Source organism: Salminus brasiliensis, chromosome 4 (genome assembly GCF_030463535.1).
Source record: "Salminus brasiliensis chromosome 4, fSalBra1.hap2, whole genome shotgun sequence".
Lineage (NCBI taxonomy): Eukaryota > Metazoa > Chordata > Actinopteri > Characiformes > Bryconidae > Salminus > Salminus brasiliensis.
In genome coordinates, this window is record NC_132881.1 from 819770 (window position 1) to 840515 (window position 20746).

The 20746-nt window shown below is 45.9% G+C and overlaps 1 protein-coding gene across 1 annotated transcript; it reads left to right on the forward strand.

The window, feature by feature from the left end:
* Nucleotides 1-258: 258 nt before the first annotated feature.
* tdrd9 (tudor domain containing 9) lies at nucleotides 259-20533 on the forward strand. Its single transcript, XM_072676727.1, has 35 exons — nucleotides 259-386; nucleotides 2490-2557; nucleotides 3106-3188; nucleotides 3329-3550; nucleotides 4387-4509; nucleotides 4805-4885; nucleotides 5047-5211; nucleotides 6041-6144; nucleotides 6467-6586; nucleotides 8110-8194; nucleotides 8702-8759; nucleotides 8867-8971; nucleotides 9604-9701; nucleotides 9817-9948; nucleotides 10074-10224; nucleotides 10379-10442; nucleotides 10613-10676; nucleotides 10877-10921; nucleotides 11099-11152; nucleotides 12030-12146; nucleotides 12391-12498; nucleotides 12945-13045; nucleotides 13346-13519; nucleotides 13799-13910; nucleotides 14005-14229; nucleotides 15003-15092; nucleotides 15233-15490; nucleotides 16030-16197; nucleotides 16656-16726; nucleotides 16816-16925; nucleotides 17112-17208; nucleotides 18162-18300; nucleotides 18415-18533; nucleotides 19714-19786; nucleotides 20415-20533. The coding sequence occupies exons 1-35, from the start codon at nucleotides 259-261 to the stop codon at nucleotides 20511-20513; spliced, it is 4011 nt and encodes a 1336-aa protein (XP_072532828.1). The 3' UTR covers nucleotides 20514-20533.
* The last annotated feature ends 213 nt before the right edge of the window (nucleotides 20534-20746 follow it).

The following is a 20746-nucleotide window of genomic DNA, read 5'->3' on the forward strand; positions in this document are numbered from 1 at the left end:
GTGGCGGTGTAGACCTACACATTATTTACACATTTATTTTAATATGCAGGTATTTGTGCAGTCTTTTGCCCAAACTGAGGTTATGAAACACCGCTGCCTCAGAGCTGTGGGCTGGAGGGTCCTCCACCTACATCACCTCCATCCTGCAGAGCTCAGCGGACCTCCACAGCGCGGGCGGCCCGGCGCAGTGCATTTTGTTGAGGTTCTGTTGGATTTGTTGCTGTTTTGACTGTAAAGGTTTGCTGTAAACGCTCAGCCATGAAGCAGGCGGTCACGTCGGAGCAGATAGCGCAGTGGTTCACTGTTGGAGCCCAGTTTGCTAACGTGAGAATCACCGAGGAACCGAAACAGGAGAGCAAGGCCGGCTCTGGCACTGATGGGAAAGGGTAGGACCTTCACTCTGAGCTCATTTTAGTTTGATATTCTTAGTTTTACACGATGTTTTAAGAGCCGTTCAGCCCTGATAAGCTAGCTAATGCTAAAGCTAATGCTAGCTAGCATGTGCTGACGCTCCGTTAGCTAGCGCTAGCTATTAGCTATCTATAGCGCTCTCCGGGTGCTGGACTTGCTCTGTAGTTTAAATTATTCAAATGTAATTATGTATTAATTTATTGCTGCGTAAATTAAAATAAATTATAGTAATTTTAAGCTAAACTTGGTTTTTTTTTTTTTTTTTTCAATTCCACCTTAAATGGCCTGAGGCGCCTGAATGCAGCTGCTGCACCTTTTAAGGTGGACCGGATAATTTCAAAATTGAGGAAACTCACTAAAGTGTGTTGTAAGCGTGTTTTTATTGTTTTTAAAAATATGATATAATACTGTGTGCTTCAGTAATGTGTTGTTAAATGTGTTTGTGAACTTTTAACCTCGCTGTGAGAGCGCTGGCTAGTTAGCTATAGCTGGCTAGCTAACTCGCTGTAGGCGATCTCCTCTTCGAGCTCAGACTGGCTTTCAGCTCCAGATTGAGGTGGTTTGAGGTGGATTGTGGTGGTTTGAGGTGGTTTGTGGTGGTTTGTGGCTGTCTTTAAACAAATGTCCAGTCTCTCTGACCAGTGGCACTAATGCTGCGATCATGAGCTGGTCGGAAGGTCCTCCTCTCCCCTTCGTTCAGTCGCAGTTCGGACGGAATCACCTGTCTGGCTTCGTTCTGTTAACACCTGGATAAATGTTTGTACGTAGCTTCCAGAGCAAGTTTTGAGAAACTAGCTGCTACCAGTTGGTTTGGCAGCGATGAAAAATGGGCTGCCGACCAGAAGAGCCGTGGGCAGGCGATGTGGACGCCACAGAACCGATCTGACACAGGTGAGTCGGTTCGGAATCGTTCACGAGATGCTGCTGATGCAGAATTCGGACCACACGCTTTCTAGCTCTGATTTCCTGCTGGATTCTCCTGATTTTACACCAAATCCTGTAGTGTGAAAAGTAGTGGGTGTCCCGCTCCAGCCAGTGAGAACGCCAGGAGAGAGGAAAGCTGAGGAAGAAGCGAAGCGAAGGACCCCCTAAGTCCCTAAGGGGGGCGGGGTGCAGGGGCTTTTAATATAGCTTGCATATAACACACTGGCATTCACTCAACCGTCACCTAATACATTCAGTTTCATTGCTTTGGTGGTTGGTGTGGCGCAACAGATAGAACCACTAGCTGCCAGTGCGCTGTTACACCATGTTGGAGACCAGGGTTCAATTCCCAGTCTGGCTGCGCTACACTAATAAGAGTCCTTGGGCAAGACTCCTAACACTGCATTGGCCCACCTCTGTAATATGAGTATCCATGTAAGTCGCTCTGGATAAGAGCGTCAGCTAAATGCTGTAAATGTAAATGTAAATGCTAAAATGTCAAAAATGTTTATTTACTTCCAGCTCCCCCTGCAGAGCAGACCATCCCTGCTGACCTCGCATCCCATCCCATCCCATCCCATCCCCACTCCTTCACACACATTCTTTACTCCTTTTTCTTTTTTCAGCGTAAACAAATTGAACCACTCACTTCTTGCAAACATCCACATCTTTATTTTGTGTGATAATAATAATAAAAAAACTCTTGCACTGTATCGCAGCATCCTCCGTCACCTCTCGCGTGTGTTTTCGTGGCGGAGCGAGAGCAGACAGACAGGTGTGTGATTGTTCCTGGAGCGCTGGTGTAGTGTGCAAACCACCACCACCACCACTCAACCCTTCACCACTAGCAGAGATCCAGCTGTGTAGTGGGACCAGTACAGTGAACTGACCGCTCTACAAGGCCTGTAGTGTGTGTGTGTGAGCCATGAGAATCAAATTGTCCCCCACGAGGGTTGTGAATATTCATGAGTATGCAAATTTCATTCATTATGCACAGTAATTTCATCCCAGCAGTGTCCTAGTGTCCAGCCTGTAGCCACCAATTTTCTAAAGACAGAAAAATATGGGTCACCTGTATCACCCAGTGTATCGTCCTCTGTGCATCAGCCGAGCTTTAATAATCATAATTTAATAATACGTGCGCTCGTCTCCAGGCTTGATGAGAGCAGTCCGGTGAAGGACCGAGGAGGAGAGAGGAACCAGAGGTCTGAGCTGCCCACTGGTGAGGCAATTTCACACACATGTAATTGCAAATCAGCATAGACAATCAGCTCCATAAGTATTTGGACAGTGATACATTTGTACACACCCTGAAATGGTGCAACGAGATGTTTTCTCTGTGGATGCGTCATATCAAGGGCTTTAACATCATTATAGCATCAACCGACTGATACCATACCTCTGAGACGCTGCCTGATGCCTGAGACACTGTTCTACCAGAGTTCTGAGAAGAGTTCGGCTCTAGAACCTGCTTTTAAAATCAGATCATTAAAATGGTGGAGGGATACATGCTGCAGGGTGTAGTGCGGCTACAGAAAGTAGTCCCTAAAGAGAACTGCATTAGTTCAGATTCTCTATTCACTATTTTACCCTCATCATCATCATCATCATCATTCCATATTAAACTCAGAAGACTTGTGTAGCTGCACTGGTGGGTTTAGGGAGGAAATCAGGTCCCTCTGATTTCTCCACAGTGCTCTGCTTTCTCCAACTCTGCATCTGTTTATTAGGAAATCTATTACATTTATATCGGACATTTTTGGCCTCTAGGTCCAGGGAGTCCTCTTCCTCCTCCTCCTCCTCTCGCCAGCTACCAGTATCCAGTCCTGCCCATCACCAAGAACAGACAGGAGGTGTGTATACCCACAACACACACACCAGTACACATCATTGACTGTCATACACAAATTAAAGTTTGTGCTTCATTTGAGGGATATATATATATATATATGTGTGTGTGTGTGTGTGTGTGTGTGTGTGTGTGTGTGTCCAGCTGATCTCTCTGATAGAGAATAACTCGGTGGTGATCATCCGCGGTGCGACGGGCAGTGGGAAGACCACACAGCTGCCTCAGTTTATTTTGGATTATTACAGTGAGAGGAACACCTGCTGTAACATCGTGGTCACTCAGCCCAGAAAGATCGGAGCGTCCAGCATCGCTCGCTGGGTTGCACGTGAGCGCAGGTGTACACTGGGCAGCCTGGTGGGGTATCAGGTAATGATGCAGCAAACTTTCAGATCTCTCAGCTGGACGTGCTCAAATTTTAACCATAAACACTAAACATGTAATCATTAAAAAGAAATAATTGTAATAACAGTGTTCACAGCACATTCACATATATGCATATAATTATATTGGGAATTAAAAGCTTTATTTCCATTTCCAAATTTGTTGCAAATGTAATTGGTTGTGTAAGTAAACTTATGTATGTACATGTAATCTATATAATACATATATCAATTTGTTATACCTGAAGACAGTCAGTAGCTGCTCAACCCTTAGTAAAACGGTATTGGTTTTAAACTATTTTATTAAAGGGGCTGTATGTGATTTTAGTAATGCTTCCTCACTGTTCGCTAGCTCTCCTGTTTGTTTTTGCACTGGAAAAAATGTGTACTTCGTTCAGACAGTCAGCAACAGGCGGTGTTTGTTCCCATGCACTGGACTGTGGAGGGACAGGGGTGAAGACATCTGTAAACACGGTAGAGAGAGACTTCCCAATGTTGAATGGCATGAAAAGGGATCAGGACGTAGCTCTGTTCCTGATCTATAGATGCAGAGTACCGACTTATCTGTGCTGTGCCGTTTGTGAAGGTGTGATTATTTAATCACATCTGGTTTGTTTTGCAGCAGCATTTGTAGAAACAGTTTGCTGACCCCCAACGTGCATGAATTTGGGGAGGGTTCAAATGTCAGCAGTCGCTCTTCAGAATAATGTACCGTGCTTTTAATGCTGGTTTCTTTCAGAACACAGTGCTTCACACTCTGGTTTCTGTGTTGTTTCACTCCCTCAGCTTCATATAAACAAGCTCTTCTCCTGTGGTTTGTAGGTCGGTTTGGAGAAGATGGCGACGGAACACACTCGACTGATCTACATGACCACCGGAGTCCTGCTGCAGAAACTAGTGTCTGCAAAAAGCCTCACAGAGTTTTCACACATCTTCATAGATGAGGTAACACACAAACTAGGGCAGGAATGAAGGGTCAACAAATATGTGGTGCACCACTGCAAGCAAAGGTGGTGCTCTGTAATGCTCTATAATGTTCATATGATCCACACGCTCATTCTGACAGACTGTAATACACTACAGGAAGCGTAGGGGGCGCTCTATAATGCTCTATAATGTTCATATGATCCACACGCTCATTCTGACAGACTGTAGTACACTACAGGAAGCGTAGGGGGCACTCTATAATGCTCTATAATGGTCCACATGCTCATTCTGACAGACTGGGTGTGTGTTTTAGGTGCACGAGAGAACGGAGGAGTTGGACTTTTTGCTGCTGGTGGTCAGAAAACTTCTACATTCTAACTCTCGCTTTGTAAAGGTACGACTAACATTCAAACTGTGTGTGTGTGATAAAGTACTTGAATAGTCACGGAGAAGAGCTTAACAAAGCAAGCTGTACAACAGTGAAAGTAAATGTTGCTCTTGCTCTCACTTTCTGTCTCGCCCTTGCGCTCTCTCTCTCTCTCTCCCTCTTTGTAGGTGGTTCTGATGTCCGCTACGATAAACTGTTCGGAGTTTGCGGAATATTTCGGAACACCAGTGCGTACTCAGATAAACCCGGCGTACGTGTTTGAGGTGCAGGGGGCACCATACGCTGTGGAGGAGTATTACCTGGATGACCTACAAAACACCCTGCCCTTCAGAGTGAGTGTGTGTGTGTGTGTGTGTTTATGTTTATAACAGTGAGGTTTCGCTCACCCAGTCATAGTGTGTGTAAACCCACATCCTCAAATCTGGGTCCGCTTGGTTTGAGGTGCATGGGCATGCATTTACATTTGGGCGGCTGTTCTTCTGATTTCCAGTGGTTGTTAGCAATGTTAGCCTGGTAGCTGAAGCGCTACCCTACAGATGTCAGATCTGAGCACCAAACATTCCTCGGCTGATCTAGGGGAGGAGGAGAACAGGCTAGGTTTGAGTTCTTTAAGGATCAGCAGGATCGCTATCAGTGGTGTGCTTCAGCAGCTTCAGCTGATGTTCAGCAGCCGGCAGAGAAGGGTCAGGCTGGTTGGAGCTGACAGGAAGGCTACAGTAGCTCAGATAACCACTATGTACAATAGTGGAGAGCAGAGAAGCCTCTCAGACTGAACACCACCACCTCCTCCAACCTTTAGAACGATGAGCTACAACCGCAGCTCGGGTTCTGCTTCTCTCAGCCAGAACAAGAAAGCTGACACTGGAGAAACGTAGCCTGGTCTGATGAACCTAGATCTCTGCTGAGGAAGTCAGATGGTCAAACCTGGCTGGTGGAGGTGGTGTGAAGGTGGTGTAAAGGTGGGGAAGGTTTTCTTGGCATGCTTTGGGCCGTTAAAACCAATCAGACTCTCTCAACCCAGTTTCATGAACATGGCAATGAGTTCAGCGTTGGTTCTTCCCAGGATCCGAATCCAGCAGAACCGCTCAGAGAACGGAGGTGCTTCTGAAACATCTCCAGGAGCTGTGTGTATTTTTACTGTTTATTATTCATCCGTTTCAGGTGGACACCTCTTACCCTGACGACCCCTACATCACTGTAGAGATGTATAACGTTGCTGTCAGCCTCATCCAGAGCTTTGATGAGATGGAGGCCAAAGATCAAAGGTCAGATTATTGATCTGTTAACTTACAGAAGTGCACTGACCGGCCACTTCATTAAAACCACCCCCTTGTTTCTACACTTCTCGTCCATCCTATCGGCTCCACTGACCGTACAGGAACACTGTGTAGTTCTATAGTTCCAGACTGTAGTGCCTCTGGGGGTATTCGGAGGCCAGCGGACCTTAACAACCCTTTTGACACCTGTAAGGGTGGATCGGGTCTTCATGTGGGCCATTTCTCCACATCCCAACATATGTATATATTATGTATGCACTGTATTTGCATCTGTTTTATCTGTGGAGGTGTGTGTGTGTGTGTGATACAGTCGTTCGGAGCAGGACGGGGATGCATCTCTGCCAGAGAGGGGCAGTGTGTTGGTGTTTCTGCCCGGACTGGCCGAAATTCATTACATGCAGGAGGCCCTTTCCAAACTCGTCCGAAAAAGGTGAGGAGGCACATTCAGCAGAAGTGAACTACACCGCTGCTCATCCCTGACTGATTAGCATGGTGCTAACGACGTGCCTAAATCATCCCTCACCTGCCTGATCGAGCACAGCCGGTCACCCCGTGCCAGAAACCAGTCTGTCTCAGATTACACCTTGGTTTGAATTGGGACGGGTCCCCTGTGTTTCCAGAGTCCGTCATGGCTGTTTGTTTCTGAATGGGATCTGAAATATTTCTTTTCTGTATCAGGAAAAAAATGTTCCCAGAGTACAGCATGGGCCTGTGGGTTTCCAGGATTGGGACGAGGGCCTGTGGGTTTCCAGGATTGGGACGAGGGCCTGTGGGTTTCCGGATTGGGACGAGGGCCTGTGGGTATCCAGGATTGGGACGAGGGCCTGTGGGTTTCCGGATTGGGACGAGGGCCTGTGGGTTTCCAGGATTGGGACGAGGGCCTGTGGGTTTCCAGGATTGGGACGAGGGCCTGTGGGTATCCAGGATTGGGACGAGGGCCTGTGGGTTTCCAGGATTGGGACGAGGGCCTGTGGGTTTCCAGGATTGGGACGAGGGCCTGTGGGTTTCCAGGATTGGGACGAGGGCCTGTGGGTTTCCAGGATTGGGACGAGGGCCTGTGGGTTTCCAGGATTGGGACGAGGGCCTGTGGGTATCCAGGATTGGGACGAGGGCCTGTGGGTATCCAGGATTGGGACGAGGGCCTGTGGGTATCCAGGATTGGGACGAGGGCCTGTGGGTATCCAGGATTGGGACGAGGGCCTGTGGGTTTCCAGGATTGGGACGAGGGCCTGTGGGTTTCCAGGATTGGGACGAGGGCCTGTGGGTTTCCAGGATTGGGACGAGGGCCTGTGGGTATCCAGGATTGGGACGAGGGCCTGTGGGTATCCAGGATTGGGACGAGGGCCTGTGGGTTTCCCGGATTGGGACGAGGGCCTGTGGGTTTCCCGGATTGGGACGAGGGCCTGTGGGTTTCCCGGATTGGGACGAGGGCCTGTGGGTTTCCAGGATTGGGACGAGGGCCTGTGGGTTTCCCGGATTGGGACGAGGGCCTGTGGGTTTCCGGATTGGGACGAGGGCCTGTGGGTTTCCAGGATTGGGATGAGGGCCTGTGGGTTTCCAGGATTGGGATGAGGGCCCATGGGTTTCCAGTCTGGTTCTGACAATTAACCCTCCTGTTCGTAGCTCCCTCTAGCACTAGCAATTCTCCTGACACTAGGAGGGTAAGGCCTTAAGACGCGTCTCCTCAGATACATGTGACGTCAGCCACCTCCTCTCTTCCCACTGCTGCCAGTGCAGCATCACCAGGCAGCCGACACACTCTGAGAAAACACCTCCTGTTCTGGCCAACATCGCTTAAGAGTGATGAGGGGAGAGAGAGAGAGCGCCATCTACCCACCCAGGGAGAGCACAGCCAGTTGTGCTCTCTCAGACTGACAGTCTGACAGTCATAGCTTAAACTCATGCTCATTTGTTTCTGATTTGGGACGAGGCCGTTGTTTGTCTGTTTGTCAGGCTGCAGGTGTACCCACTGCACTCCACAGTAACCCTGGAGGAACAAAACGGAGTGTTCTTGGTGCCCGTGCCCGGATACAGAAAGGTAAAAAAAAGACTTTTATCATAAACACGAGTAAATGAGTACATTTCTAATGAAGTCTTTGTCCTTTAAAATCCTGCATCGTTTTAAATATGTGTTATTTATGATAAAAAGCTTAAATCTGTTCTGTATTCATACAAATGTTTACCTGGTTAAAAGTGGATCAGTGGAAGTGTGTCCTCATTAATGTGTTTGAGCCAGTCAGATGTGGTGTTGGTTGATGGGTCTAAATAATTGGTTGTGTCTCAAACTTTCAAGCATACTTTCAAACTAAGTAGTGTATCAGAAATAGCAGTAGAACACCACCATCAGCAGTACATTCAGTACAGAGTGTGATTAGGGACCCAGCCGGTGTTCGAGTTTGGAGAAATTCCTAATGTGTTTTTACAGAGCTTCGAGTCTTATTCTAAAATGCTAAAACTGAAACCTTTTATGAGTAACCGCTTCCTAACCTCTAAACGTGTGTGTGTGTGTGTGTGTGTGTGTGTGTGTGTGTGTGTGTGTGTTTAGCTTATCCTGTCCACCAACATTGCGGAGAGTTCGGTCACAGTGCCAGATGTGAAATATGGTGAGTTATGAAAACAGTATCACTGAGATGTTCGGCAATAAACAGGAAAAAAGTAAGTGTGTGTGTGTGTGTGTGTGTGTGTGTGTGTGTGTGTTTGTGTTTGACAGTGATTGACTTCTGCCTGGCGCGTCACCTGGTGTGTGATAAAGAGACGAACTACCAGTCTCTCCATCTGACCTGGGCGTCCAAAACCAACTGTAACCAGCGCAGAGGTTCGTTCACTTATTCAGCTCTCGGCCATTATGATCATTAGTCTTTATTAGTGAGTGTTTGATCAGTATGATGGTGTTTATTAGTGAGTGTTTGATCAGTATGATGGTGTTTATTAGTGAGTGTTTGATCAGTATGATGGTGAATTAGTCTTTATTAGTGCGTGTTTGATCAGTATGATGGTGTTTATTAGTGCGTGTTTGATCAGTATGATGTTGTTTATTAGGGAGTGTTTGATCAGTATGATGGTGTATTAGTCTTTATTAGGGAGTGTTTGATCAGTATGATGGTGTATTAGTCTTTATTAGGGAGTGTTTGATCAGTATGATGGTGTATTAGTCTTTATTAGGGAGTGTTTGATCAGTATGATGGTGTATTAGTCTTTATTAGGGAGTGTTTGATCAGTATGATGGTGTATTAGTCTTTATTAGGGAGTGTTTGATCAGTAAAGTTCAAATCACTGTTCGTTAGTTTGAATGTATTGATTAAGCTCTAATGTGTGAAGACCAGTACACACTTAATAACACTGAGACACAAATATAAACACTAGTATTGATGAAATGCTCACTAATAAAGAGTAAAGGTGTTTATTTTAGTGCATCACTGTTTATTAGTGTTGATTATGTCTCTTCAGGGCGAGCTGGGCGAGTGTCTAAGGGAATTTGCTATCGCTTGGTGACTCGGGATTTCTGGAATAAGCAGATTCCGGATTACGCTGTGCCGGAGATGCTGGTGAGACCGTAGCCAGTAACTGAGGAGTGCTTAGTTCACTGAGCTGGGTTTTGTGTTCCAGGAGCCAAAGTGTCTGTGTGTGTCTGTCTCTGTGTGTGTATGTGTGTGCCCTCAGCGTTCTCCCTTGGCCAGTATCGTGCTGAAGGTTAAGCTGCTGAACATGGGTGACCCTCGTTCTCTGCTGTCCACCGCCCTGACACCACCGAACCTCTGTGACATCAAGAGGACCATCCTGCAGCTCAAAGAGGTTAGAGGTCCACACACACCCCCGCACACACCTACAGAGAGAGATACAGTCTGACCGGCCCAAATGTTATTCATGTATTTTTATGCTCTGTGTGTGTGTGTGTGTGTGTGTGTGTGTGTGTGTAGATGGGCGCTCTGTCGGTGAGCAGCAGCAGTTTTGATGGTAATCTGACGTTCCTGGGCCGTGTTCTAGCTAACCTGCCAGTGGATCTGCACCTGGGGAAGGTGATCGTCCTGGGACACGTCTTCGGCTGCCTGGAGGAGTCCCTCATCATCGGTAACACACGGGCTGAATTCCAGACTCCTCCTTATATTACTAAATTTGTGTGTGTGTGTGAGTGTGTACACTTTTTGGTGTGTTTTTATGTTAACCTCTCTCTCTCTCTCTCTCTCTCTCTCTCTCTCTCTCTCTCTCTCTGTCTCTCTCTCAGCTGCGTCTCTCTCTCTGAAGAGTTTCTTTGCAATGCCGTCTCTGCATCGGCTGGCAGGTTACAGGTGAGTGTCAACTTTTCCCCAAGCGATTCCTCTGAACGAATCTTCCAGATGTGTCGTTTTACCCCTGATTCTGAATCGCTGTGTTGATTTGTGTGTGTGTGTGTGTGTGTGTGTGTGTGTGTGTGTGTGTGTGTGTGTGTGTGTGTGTGTGTGTGTGTGTTTGTGTGTAGGAGTAAGCTGGCGTTTGCTCGTGGCGTACCCAGTGACTCGATTGCCTTTCTCAACGCCTTCAAGGTGGGAATGTATTTGTTTGGTTCTAAAGTTAAATTTTTCATTTTTAAGTAAAATTATATAATAAATTAATCAATAAACATTTTGTAATTATTAATGAAGCTAAACATATTTGAATAATAATAATAATAGTAATAAATTGAGTGGGTAGATGGTTGCTGTCTTTTGTTTATGTCTTTGTTTCTTTTGTTCTCTGCCGTCAGGCCTGGCACACGTCCAGAGCCAAAGGCGAGTTCAGGCACCCGAAGGTGAGTTTAAACTCTCCACTCGTGACTTTCATCCTCACTAAAGCTAACCCTTACCCTAGCTCTAACCCTGGTCCTGTCTTCATTCTAACCCTAACCCTTTTGAGAATAGTCCATCGGCTCCTCAGCTCTAGTCTGGTCAGAGTGAGGTCACCCACTAACACGCTGTCTGTGTTTTAGGATGAGTTGGAGTGGGGCAAAGAGAACTGTGTTCAGATTAAACGAATCCGAGAGGTAACGAGTGTCCACACACACACACACACACACACACACGCCTGTACACAACAAACACACTCTACTCTATATAACAAATAAAAATAGTCATTGGTAAGTGAGAGTCTACCTGTAATTAACTCTATATAACATTAGAATAAACCCAAATAAACAGATGTCTTACAGGTAGACACTCTCACTGACCACTGACTTTATGTTTATTTGGGTTTATTCTAATGTTATATAGAGTTAATTACAGGTAGACACTCTCACTGACCGCTGACTTTATATTGATTTGGGTTTATTTTAATGTTATATAGAGTTAATTACAGGTAGACACTCTCACTGACCACTGACTTTATGTTTATTTGGGTTTATTCTAATGTTATATAGAGTTAATTACAGGTAGACACTCTCACTGACCGCTGACTTTATATTGATTTGGGTTTATTTTAATGTTATATAGAGTTAATTACAGGTAGACACTCTCACTGACCACTGACTTTATGTTTATTTGGGTTTATTCTAATGTTATATAGAGTTAATTACAGGTAGACACTCTCACTGACCACTGAGTTTATGTTTATTTGGGTTTATTCTAATGTTATATAGAGTTAATTACAGGTAGACACTCTCACTGACCGCTGACTTTATGTTTATTTGGGTTTATTCTAATGTTATATAGAGTTAATTACAGGTAGACACTCTCACTGACCACTGACTTTATGTTTATTTGGGTTTATTCTAATGTTATATAGAGTTAATTACAGGTAGACACCCTCACTGACTTTGTTTTTTTGGGTGTTCCATATAGAGTCATCGGTCAGTGTGAACGTTTACCAATACAGTTGTATAAAGTGTGTGTGTGTGTGTGTGTGTGTGTGTGTGGCGGCGGCAGGTGGCTGAGCTGTTCGAGGATTTGAAGAAGAGAGTGGGTCAGTTCAACATGAGCGTCTCTGAAAGCTCCTCTCCATTAGACTACTCCAGCATGCACAAACAGAGATTCATACTGCAGGTAACACACACACACACACACACACACACACACACCTGCATCTTACAGTGTGCAATGTCTTCGAAGGCTGTGTCCAAAACTGCACAATTCTGTGCTGCACTAATGAGTGGAGTGCACGTTTAATGGTGGTGCACTCTTGTTGTACATCCTGTGTAGTGTGGCAGTGTGTGGTTTGGGACACAGCCGAAGTTTTTCCCGGCCCAGTCAGTATTATCAGAGCACTCAGTACCGTCCCCCTGTGCAGGTGGTGATTGCAGGAGCGTTCTACCCAACCTACTTCATCCAGGGGACTTTAGATGAGGAGCTGGCTTCTAAAGAACTGTCAGGAAATGACCCCAGGACCACCGTACTGGTACCACACGAAGCCTTCATGCGTTCAGTCAACGAACAGTCAGCTGACCAAATTTTACAGCTAAACTAGCCAATAAAAACAAAGCTGTGGTTGTTCTGAAACCAAGGGTTTTAATGAGTTGATCCTGTTTTTGCTGGAGTAGCTGTCTCTACTGTCTAGTGAGGTCAGGGTGTTGGATAATTGGTCACCAGCCCATCTCATACCCCTCTAGTCCACGCCTGGCATTAGGCAGCATGGAGCCAATAGGGTCATGATGTTGATCTGCTCCAGAGAGTCCTATTCTATTGGCAGTACTTCTTCTCTACAGGGACTAGACAAGCTGTGTGTGCATTTGCACATCTGAGTCAGCAATGGGTGCAGCTTACAGTAGCTGAATGCATCAGTTAGAAGGGGTGTCCACAAACATTTGGACATGTAGTGAAGCTCTTCCTCCGTGTCTCTCTCAGGTGCGGAACCTGCCTCCGTTTGCGTTCCTCTACTATAAACAGCTGCAGTCTCTCTTCAGGCAGTGTGGTCAGGTGAAGTCCATCGCCTTCGACGGCTCCAGGTGAACACATGCTGGACTCCACACCCGGGGTGGATGGATCGTTCCACAGTTCCATGCTTCACCTTTGAGCCCTGAATGCCTTAATTTCCTGAATCATGTTTATTGTTTATTAATTATTTATTATTATTTATCAAATCATCTCCAGCTTTCACACTCCCTCAGATGCACCCAGCTGCCTGTGGGTCAAGTTTAAGTGTGAAAATGGCTGAAAGGTGTCACTAAGTGTGCGTGTGCGTGTGCGTGTGCGTGTGCGTGTGCGTGTGCGTGTGCGTGTGCGTGTGCGTGTGTGTGTGTTTTCAGGGCGTATGTGGAGTTCTACCGCTCATCATTGAGGGGTTCTGGTGTTCTTCCAGAAGTTTCTCTCTCTCTGCTTTTCTGTCATCAGAAGATTCCCCTTCATCTGCAGGTCCATCCGGTGGAGGAGGTGGAGGCTCGGGTGAGAGGAAGGATCGTCTCACACCTCAAACACGCTAGGTACACACACACACACACACACACACACACACACGCTGTCTGAGTGTTGTACAAAGCAGGATTTCTTCGCCGGACAGCACTGCACCAAAAATAAGGGTCACCCAAAAACCCCGTTCCAGTTCTGCTCTGAGACAGTCGTGACTGGCTTGATGCCAGCTCTAAAATGCCCTGCTGTCTGTTGATGTACCCCCCAGATATAAACTAGTCTGACTGCTGTTACTCAACTGAAGAGCTGGGTTCAGTCTTAGTCCTGTTCTGTTTCCCACACCTGTGTTTCAGAGTGAATGTGGATTTTCAAAGCCAGTCTGTGTCTCCTGTTGGAGTCCTGAGCAGCAGCATAGAGCCAGACAAGCTGCCCCCTAAACCAGTCTTTGTCGTATACATCACAGAGGTACCGTTTAACGTCCAGCTCCTTTAAACTTCACCTACCTTTTCACTCCAATCCATCTTTTGATGTGATTTATGTGGTTTCTGCTTTTCTGTAGGTGGTGGAGGTTGGTCACTTCTGGGGTTTCCGTGCAGATGAGGTCAGCATAGAGAAGCAGAGGAAGCTGACCACAGAGATCAACCTGCAGCCGCTCCAACCGGTTCCTGTCTCCCTGTACCCGAACCTGCTGTGCCTCGCACCGTACCAAGATACACACACCGATCCTGAACCCTCCAAATACTACAGAGCCAAAATACTGCACATACTGGGGACCAATGTAGAGGTAGTGTGCACGCTCACTCACACACACACACACACACACACACACACACAGTGTATTGCATCACATTATTTTATTTGAATGTATTTCTGTATTTAGATACATGAACTGTATGAAACACTTGATTAGAGGTTTAGAGGGTTTGGGCACAACAGTCTCTAGAGTTACTCTGGAATAAAGACAACACATGCAGTGAGCAGCACGTCTCCAGTCCTGCAGACGGAATCGCCCTGTTGATGACTGGTTGGAGCTGACAGAAAGGCTACAGTAGCTCAGATAACCACTCTGGACACTTGTGGAGAGCAGAAAAGCCTCTCAGACTGAAGACCACCACCTCCAGCCTTTAGGAGGATGGGCTACATAAGCAGAAGAACCATGTTGGGTTCTACTTCTGGCAGCCAAGAACAGAACGCTGAGGCTGCCGTGGCTCAGCACAGGCTCTCCAATACAGGACAGCTTGAAGACTGAAGAACCATAGCCTGGTCTGATGAATCTGGATTTCTGCTGAGGATCATCACAGATGGGAGGGGCAGTATTTAGCAACAGGAGCATGCATGACTCCATTGACCCAGCCGGCCTTGTGTGAACAGTCCAGGCTGGTGGAGGTGGGGGAATGATGTGGATGGTGCAATTTGGGCCGTTATTACCAATCAATCATGGCCTAAATGCCACAGATTGAGTATAGAGTGTAGAGTATAGCCGCTGACCATGTCCATCCCTTCATGACCGCAGTTTATCCATTAAATAAAAAAGATATTGTGTTTGGGTGTGTTCAGGTGTTTTTTGTGGATTTTGGGAACACCTATCAGGTGCCTTGTGACAGTCTGAGAGAACTTCCTGCTGACCTGCTGACTCCACCCTTTCAGGTACTTTTTCCATGGCGGCTAATTAGGCTCAAATTCTCTAATTAAATCCACTGTTCAATATTTCTAATCGGGATCAGATCACTTTTCCACTCATTTTCTAGGTTATTGGTTTTTGTTTGTTTGTTTGTTTGTTTTTTTAGGCACAGGAGTTTGCTATCTCGCGCTTGGCTCCATCGGCCCAGTCCATGATCCTGGGAGATCAGTGGAGCAGCCGGGCCAGGAACCGTTTCATCACGCTGGTCAGCGGCCACTCACTCATCGTCTCCCTTTACTCCATCCTGCACGGGGTCATGCGCGTTGATCTCCACGTCTCCATGGACACGGGCGACGTCAGTGTGGCCGACCTCTTGGTGAAGGAGGGTCACGCCCGGTACGCTCCGGAGAGCTTTGAGAGTCAGGTAACTAAAGGAGTAAAAATAATTGATCCTGGGATTTTTTTTTGGTCCAAATAGAAAGATATGGGTGTGATATAGAGGATATGGAGGATACTGGAGGGCAAGACTGGAGTACTTTACCAGGGCAGGATCTCAGGGAACTTAACCGAGGGTATGCATGTGGTGGGACGCCCACTGAGACAAATACACTGACTGGGAGCTCATGGTTTGGTGAAGTCACGCTCTTAAAACTGGTGAGAAAGCAACCAAGCCCACTGCAGTTGGGAATTTAGTGACATGCTGAATTGAAGGAAGAGAGAAAGCTAGCAAACCTACATGAGCCGGTCTACTAACTGAGCCTGAAAACAGTGAAGAAACACTCCTCAGACCCTCCCTGTGCTCTCAGGTATAAGGCTTTATCCTCTAAACAGGTGGGATTTGAGCCTCGATTAGCTGGACTATCCTGGCTACACATCACTGTGTATGGACCGTTGGCTCTTTGGTAATTTGGATGGAGTATAACTGCCTTTAACTTAATCTCTCTCTCTCTCTCTTAATTGCAGCAGTCACATGATGTGTTGATGGGCATGTATCAGGACCTTAAGGAGGGCACCTTCACCCCGAACTTCATCAGCAGTACATGGCAGAGCCGGAAGGAGGAGGAGAAGCAGCTCGTCGATGCTCTGCTGCTCTCCTTCTCCAAAAGCAGCCACAGCACCCCCAAATGCAAGGTACTGCAGCCTTCTGCAGGCCCAGTGTGCACTCACCGTACATCCTACTGCTCAACCTTACATTTTGTCTAGAACCTTCAGAATGACCTTCAGAAAGTTTTTACTCAAAGTCACCCACTGAGCATGATTGGTTGGTTCCTAATTGTGTTGGTGGTTTAATTTGTTGGCCTTCAGTTCTACCAGTGAAGTCCTGACCAATGGGAGAGCTGATTTAGCTGAATCTGCCCAGAAACCCCTGGGAGACCAGCTCTGATTGGACAGTTTTCTGTTCAGTTTCACAGATTTATCCCTTTAGTTTCCAGCAGAACTGAATCTAAACCCCAGCTCCAGTCTTTACTGATGAAAGATCATCAGACCTTATCTGATAAGCTACAACAACTCGAGGAACCTCAGGGTTCCCCACTGCCCCATACTTGGAGGTCTAGTAATCAGTGTATTCTTTTGATCGTCTCCTCCAGGTTCCAGTGTACGGCCCCTTCAGCCCCCATAAGGTCACTTTCCACAACATGAGCGGTGTTACGCTGTGCAGGTGAGAAACACTCGGGACGGGCCGATCCCTGGAGAGCCCCTGATGCTCGCCTGGTTTGAAGGTCAGCTCGTTCTGTCTGTTGTTTGCAGGTCGGTCACCGTAGAGAGGGACAGTATAAACTCGGTGCTGGTGAATGACCATCCAGAGGACAGTCATGAGAGGATGCTGGTGGCGGCGTTTGTTTCACTCAGCTCGTCAGGTCTCTCTCTCTCTCTCTCTCTCTCCCTCTCCCTCCCTCCCTTAGTCATATCTGTGAAAGACTAGAAGCTTTAGGATGGATGCTCTTATGGCAGAATGCAATCAAAACCTCACAGCCTCCAAAACCTCCAAAATCTAGTAGAAAGTCATAATGTGTGTGTGTGTGTGTGTGTGTGTGTGTGTGCAGGTACTCATATTCTACTAAAAGAAACCACGCTGATGCCTCATATCCACGGCCTCCCTGCCCTCATCACCATGCTCTTCACCCCCATCATGGAGTTGCGGTAACGCTCTGGGAGCTGCCCTGCGGTGCTCACTCTGCTGCAGGATCCGAACAGAGTAGCAGTGCTGTGATTTACATGCTGGCTGTCTGTCCCGCGTGTGTGCTGTTGCGCTGTTGTGAGCGAACGGCTCGACTTCCCTTCCCGTCTGTAGAGAGATTTCACACGGTGCCGGCTCGTGTAGAAAGTATTGACATATAGAAGTTTTGTGTGCTAAGTTCTGCAATACTGCTTCGATTCCCAAAATCACAGTATTGAATCTGAGGGCACATCTTAAATTCACCTTTTAAGGCGCTTGTATAAAAGATAATACCCACATGTGTTTATCAGAATGTTCAGAACCGTCTCGGCTCTCAGTATAATGACATAGATCACTTTGTGAAGAGGTTCTGTGACCCAGAACTGAAGTCAGACTTTAGAAAGTCTTCATATTTATTGTAATAACAATAACAATTGTAAAGAGAGGCAAAGACGTAGCCTCATATCTCCGGATGTGAGTCACATATAGTCTGGCGATGAGATGCAATGGAAAGGTCGGAGTCTACAGATTCAGGAACGTTTTTTTTATTGTCTCAAAGATATTAATAGAGACCCAAGTGGGTTAAATTCTGACCACTAGAGAGCAGTGTTGTACTCTTCAGATCCCACCTTTCTGATTGGATAATAACATTTGTTCCCAGATTTAAAGTACATGATGGTGTGATTTTACACTAATGATTGATGTTTTTCTAATATTTGATGATAAAATTGCACTATATCATCTTGCTTACCGTATCACAAAATTCTAGCCAATACACCGTCCTGACCGAAGTAGCCACAGTTTAATGCCAATACAGGCTCAAGCAGCAGACTGGCTTCATTAACTAATTAATGAATACCTAACTGTACAATATTGAACTGAATAATTAATGTTTGTGTGTGTGTGTGTGTGTGTGTGTGTGTGTTTGGTTCTACAGTACTGATGAAGAGCGAACCTGCTTCACTGGAGCTCTTTGTGGCCTGGGAGCAAAGCCCGCCTCTCAGGAGGCTGTGCTGCCGGAGCATGACATCGAGCTAAGTTTCGATGTCAAGTTTGATGTTGAGGACATTACTGAGGTAGGACTGATTGATTGATTGGTAAATTGTTTTGTTAATTGTTAGAGGAAGTGGTCAGAAATGTTATATAGCTGTGTGTGTGTGTGTGTGTGTGTGTGTGTGTGTGTTTTATAGATAAATGCACTGAGGGGGGTGATGAACAAGTTGGCCTCAGAAGGTCTGAACGGCCTCCTTAACTTGGGTCCAGAGCGGATCAGCTCTCTGCAGGACGACGCTCGGGAACGGCTCGTCAGGTGCCGACCCTGACCGGCACCTCGCTGGAATAAGGCTGGAAACGGCACAGATTTATACCACCAGGGTTAATCAATCATATGATTGGATTCTTAAGGAAACAGAACAGGCTTCTCTTTATAAAGATCACACATCCAGAGTCCTGATCTCTTTACCTTTCAGCACCATAGCAACCCCTCAGCAACACCATGGTAACCTCCTGGATTATTAGAGCCAAACTACAGCACCTATCTAAGCCACCTAGCATCTCCACACTGACCACCTGTGATGCCATTGCCACTAAATATACACTATGTGGACAAAAGTATTGGGACACACCTTTTAATTACTGAATTCATGTATTTGATTCAGTCTCGTGCAGCAGGATAAAGGGCGCACTATGAGGCTGCAGCTGCTTGGCCTTTGTTGTGTCAGTGTAAAGAGATACTGAAGGCTAGGGCTGGGCAGTATGACCAGAAATGTGTGGCAAAAATCTATTATTTTGTTTAGATTAAAACTGGCCTTGAAATAGGCTAATGAACTGCCTTCTTTTTTAAATGAGTCTTATTGGAAACAGGTGGCCTGTCTGTATAGGTTAACAGTGGCTTACTGTACTACTAATACACACATTCAACCATAACCGTGCATATCAGATATTTTTATTAGACCTACTTTTATTAGACCAGAACTACTTAATAGAAAATCCTGTTATTTAAACCCATCTGTTTTAAGTTTATCAATTGAACTTTAGAAAGTTTGACCTCAGAAAGCCTTCAGTGGTGTGTTGAGACTGCACTCGACACACTGCTCACACTGTGTGTATCGAGAGAGTGTATGTGTAGGACGTTAAGCAGAGAGTGAGTTAAAGCTCTGGCGTTAATTTACTGAGCGGTCTGACTGCACCGGTTGCCGACCTCTCTTAAAGATCCCGAAGGACTTCTTCTAATGTCTGCATCTCCTCCGTAAACGGGAGTTCTCCAGCCCGGGGTTCTTCGGGTGCATTTGTGTGCAGCCTACTTATTTGTGGCACATCAGTATTACAGTATGGAAGAAACGCAGGCCATAGGATGCATTTCAGTATATAAACAGTCACACTGCCCAGCACTACTAAACACTACAGAAATATAAAAAACAAACAACCGTGTGTCTGTGTGTGTGTGTGTGTGTGTGTGTGTGTGTGTGTGTGTGTGTTTTTCCCATCAGGCTGTTCTGTAAAACTCCCGCGAGAGAGGATTGCCCTGCTGTTTATTTTGACAAAGCAAAGAGGTGGAATCAGGTACCGCCCTCTGCCTGCATTACACACACAGTCCGTGATGAGTTATAACTGTCCATCATCACAGTATATTAATATTAACAATATACAGCTACTGTACATATCATTTACAGACAATACACAATATACAGAGATCAGTAGTGTACACAGTATTGTACCAGGATATTTCTATACAGTGAGCTTTACAGTGTTCTTCACAGAACAGCAGTCTGCAGCTCTATACAGATTAAATACTGTTACACAGCAGTGAACACATGAGATGAGTGATGGTGCAGTAATGCAGTAACTGTAGGATAAGAGTGATAAGAGTTTATCTGTGGCCTGTAGCTGATGATGATGATCAGCTGTTGAGGAAGGTAATGGCCTGAGGGTAAAAACTGTTCCTGTGTCTGACCGTCTTAGTGGATGCAGTTCTGTAGCGTCTGATTTATTATAACTGATTTATAATATAATTAGATGAGTATCAGCAGGGATGAGACTGTGCCTTTAAATAATGGCTAAACTTAAATGTATACTTTATTATATGCATTTGTAGTAGTTTGTATTTTTTACGTGTTTTTATTTCTAATTGTTTAGGTAGTGTTGTTACAATGAATTATTCATCTGTAAATATTCTTTGTGTGTGTGTAAGGTTGACCCATCCCAGCAGATGGAGGTGGTCCAGAAGGAAAAGGACCGAACTACTGGACCCCTGTTCCAACTGCACCCTGTAACTCTGCTGAATATGTGAGAGCCTGTGTTGTTATGATTATGCTTCTTTTTTTCTTTTGCACCCTGATTCTAGTGTGATGGGGTCATTAAGGGTGGTGTAATTACCCTCTAGTGTTTTCTGAATGGAGGTTAACAGTTGGAGACAGATTTGATTTGATTAGTTTTTATAATGCTGATATTTGTGTTGTGCTGCAGTGACAGCCCCCGCCACCAGATGGCAGCGTTTGTTATTTAATAAACGTCCTCAGTTTC